We start from the raw sequence: 2,564 nt of genomic DNA, 5'->3' as shown, positions 1-2,564 counted from the left end.
GATACAGGAGAGAACCAATCAGCTGTGCCATGTGATAATGATGTCTGCGCCATCTAGAGTTTCATGTCAGAACTCTGTATATATATATATATATATATATATAATATACTAACTTAATAACCTTAATACATTTAATGAAAAATGTATTTAAATACTTGAATACTTGACATACAAGTTTCAATAGAAATTATTTTCAATTTTAGTGTACCATAAATGCTTGCCAGTACATTTGTCAGTATAATCATATTTAAAACGCAATAAAGTAATTATGAATCTACTTAAACATCAAGCACTCAACTTGAACTTGAACTAAACCAATTGTATTTAATATAAATGTAAACTGTAATACATTTTCATTTATGTGCAAATAACATTCAATTAAGAATCTGAAAACATTACATTTTGTACAGTACAGTATGTTCTTTTCAATTCTAGCCTTTTATTTTGTTAAATTATACTTTTTTCTCAAGGGTTAATTCAACTGAAGACTGAACTAAAGATAGCACAAAACTGGAAAAAAATTGCAAAATAACTATTTTTATTTCCAAGATAATGATTAAAAGCCACATGCTGCTTTAAGTATGAAATATGATGAGGTCATGTGACAAACTAAATTAGGTCATGCGACAACAATGCAGCATGCCATTTCATAATTATCATAATTACTAGATGACAACCTAGGACGTTTTAGCTTTTCACATCCTTAAACTTGGAATGATGCACACCTATACTACTGTTTGAAACATTTATTGTGGAATAATGCCTACTGCTTCAATTTACTGTTTTATCATACTGTAAGTTCTGAATCTTGGTTGATAGAGCTAAACTTATGTATTGCACATGCAACATTCTTATAACGTTTGAAAATCTCCCACTGACCTAAACAGTTATGGCTTTTTACTTGACGTACGTCAGCATTGCTCAGTGCATTGCGCTCTTTGGAGTAAAGCGACAACCTACAGTACTCTTGTTAGCTCTCTTGTTTGCTTTCACTATTGTATTTTCACTGTTTTCCTTTTAAACCTTTTAAAATCACTGTTCTGTGAGCCTATCTGCAATAATTTTTTATGTCAAGGTCAAATGGCACTTGGCATCCCATGGTGAACTACTTGCCTTTTTTTTTATTTACCACTTTTATTGCATATAGATATTAGTCTCTCTCTCCTTCAGTCTATATTTTGGTGTACAATATTTCTAGATACAGTGGTGGCCAAAATTATTAGAACACTAGTATTTTCACCAGCTAAAGTTTTAAGTCAATTATTTCTATCTGTTGCTGTAGTGTGTCAAATATAACTGATAGGTAGGTTTCTTGAAGCATCTTGGAGATGTTGCCACAGTTCTTCTGGATTAAGTCTGTCTCAGTTTGTTCTGTTTCTTCATGTCATTCCAGACAGACTGGATGATGATCAGATCAGATCTCTGTGTGGAGCACAAAAATCTCACTGGATTATTACAATTAATGCCAAAATGAGTGTTTGGAAATGTAAACTGATATTTCCTACTGACACACTACAGCAAAAGATAGAAATGACTGACTTAAAACCATTTTTTAGCTGGTGAAAATACTAGTGTTCTAATCATTTGGGCCACCACTGTATATTTGTACCTTTTTTATGTAAATCAGCAGTCATCATTTGTCATAATCAAAGCTTTTTCTTTAGATCTTGTCTGTTGTTGCCTGGTATTTCCTTCAGGAAATGTTTTCTTCTCTCTGTTCAGAGTGCAGGTGTGATGTCCGTCTACCTGTTCATGAAGCGTTACACAGCGGAGGAAATCTACCAGCCTCACCCCAGCTTCTACCGGCCGCGCTTGAGCAACTGCTCTGATTACTCGGGTCAGTTCCTTCACCCCGACGCCTGGACGCGAGGACGCAGCCCATCAGACATCTCCAGCGACACCTCGCTCCAGATGAATGCCAGCTACCCTGCCCTGCTCAAGTGCCCTGACTACGACCAGGTGTCCTCCTCTCCCTGCTAAAGTTCAGTGTCCGGTGTCAGAACTGGGTTTGAAACATATACGCAGTATAGTATTCTTCTCTGGAGTGATTCACACAACTGCTAAGATGAATAATCATTGAAGTTTAAAGTGCCCCTATTATGGATTTTTTGAAAATTACATTTTCATGCAGTGTGTAACACAGCTCTAAGTGAATGAAAACATCCTGCAAAGTTTTAAATCTGAAAGTGCACCTTGTATAAAGTTATTGTCTCTCAAAAGAAAGAATCGACTCTGAATCACTGAAACGAGTCGTTTTTAAAACGAATCCCAAGCCATTTCATGTTGACCTTAACATGAAACATTAGCATATTGCCCGCCCACTTCTTGGTCTTTTCCCGTTGGTGTGAATGAAAATGCAAATTCATTCTTTGCCACTAGGTGCTGCTTTTGGAGCGGTAAAAATAGCGATTTCCCCGGTAACGCTGTACACAAAGCAGCACTGCGCTCACAAACACTGCTTTATCAGGCATTACAGGCTCATGATGAAATGAAAATGAGACCAATCGGACCAATCACCACAGATTAGCGTCACGCAAAGGAGGGGTTTGGAAAAATGAATCGTT

General features: G+C 36.5%; 1 protein-coding gene across 2 annotated transcripts in view; it reads left to right on the top strand.

Moving 5' to 3' along the window:
- Positions 1 to 2,133, top strand: part of cacng5b (calcium channel, voltage-dependent, gamma subunit 5b) — a 15,552-nt gene extending 13,419 nt beyond the window's left edge. For both annotated transcript variants that reach the window (XM_016499876.1, XM_016499877.1), the window contains one exon: positions 1,723 to 2,133. In XM_016499876.1, the coding sequence (XP_016355362.1) occupies positions 1,723 to 1,980 (258 nt within the window). In that variant the 3' untranslated portion in view covers positions 1,981 to 2,133. The remainder of the gene's footprint in view (positions 1 to 1,722) is intronic.
- The last annotated feature ends 431 nt before the right edge of the window (positions 2,134 to 2,564 follow it).

This window comes from Sinocyclocheilus anshuiensis, unplaced genomic scaffold (assembly GCF_001515605.1).
Source record: "Sinocyclocheilus anshuiensis isolate Anshui unplaced genomic scaffold, SAMN03320099.WGS_v1.1 scaffold178, whole genome shotgun sequence".
Lineage (NCBI taxonomy): Eukaryota > Metazoa > Chordata > Actinopteri > Cypriniformes > Cyprinidae > Sinocyclocheilus > Sinocyclocheilus anshuiensis.
This window is presented reverse-complemented; position numbering and strand designations above follow the sequence as displayed.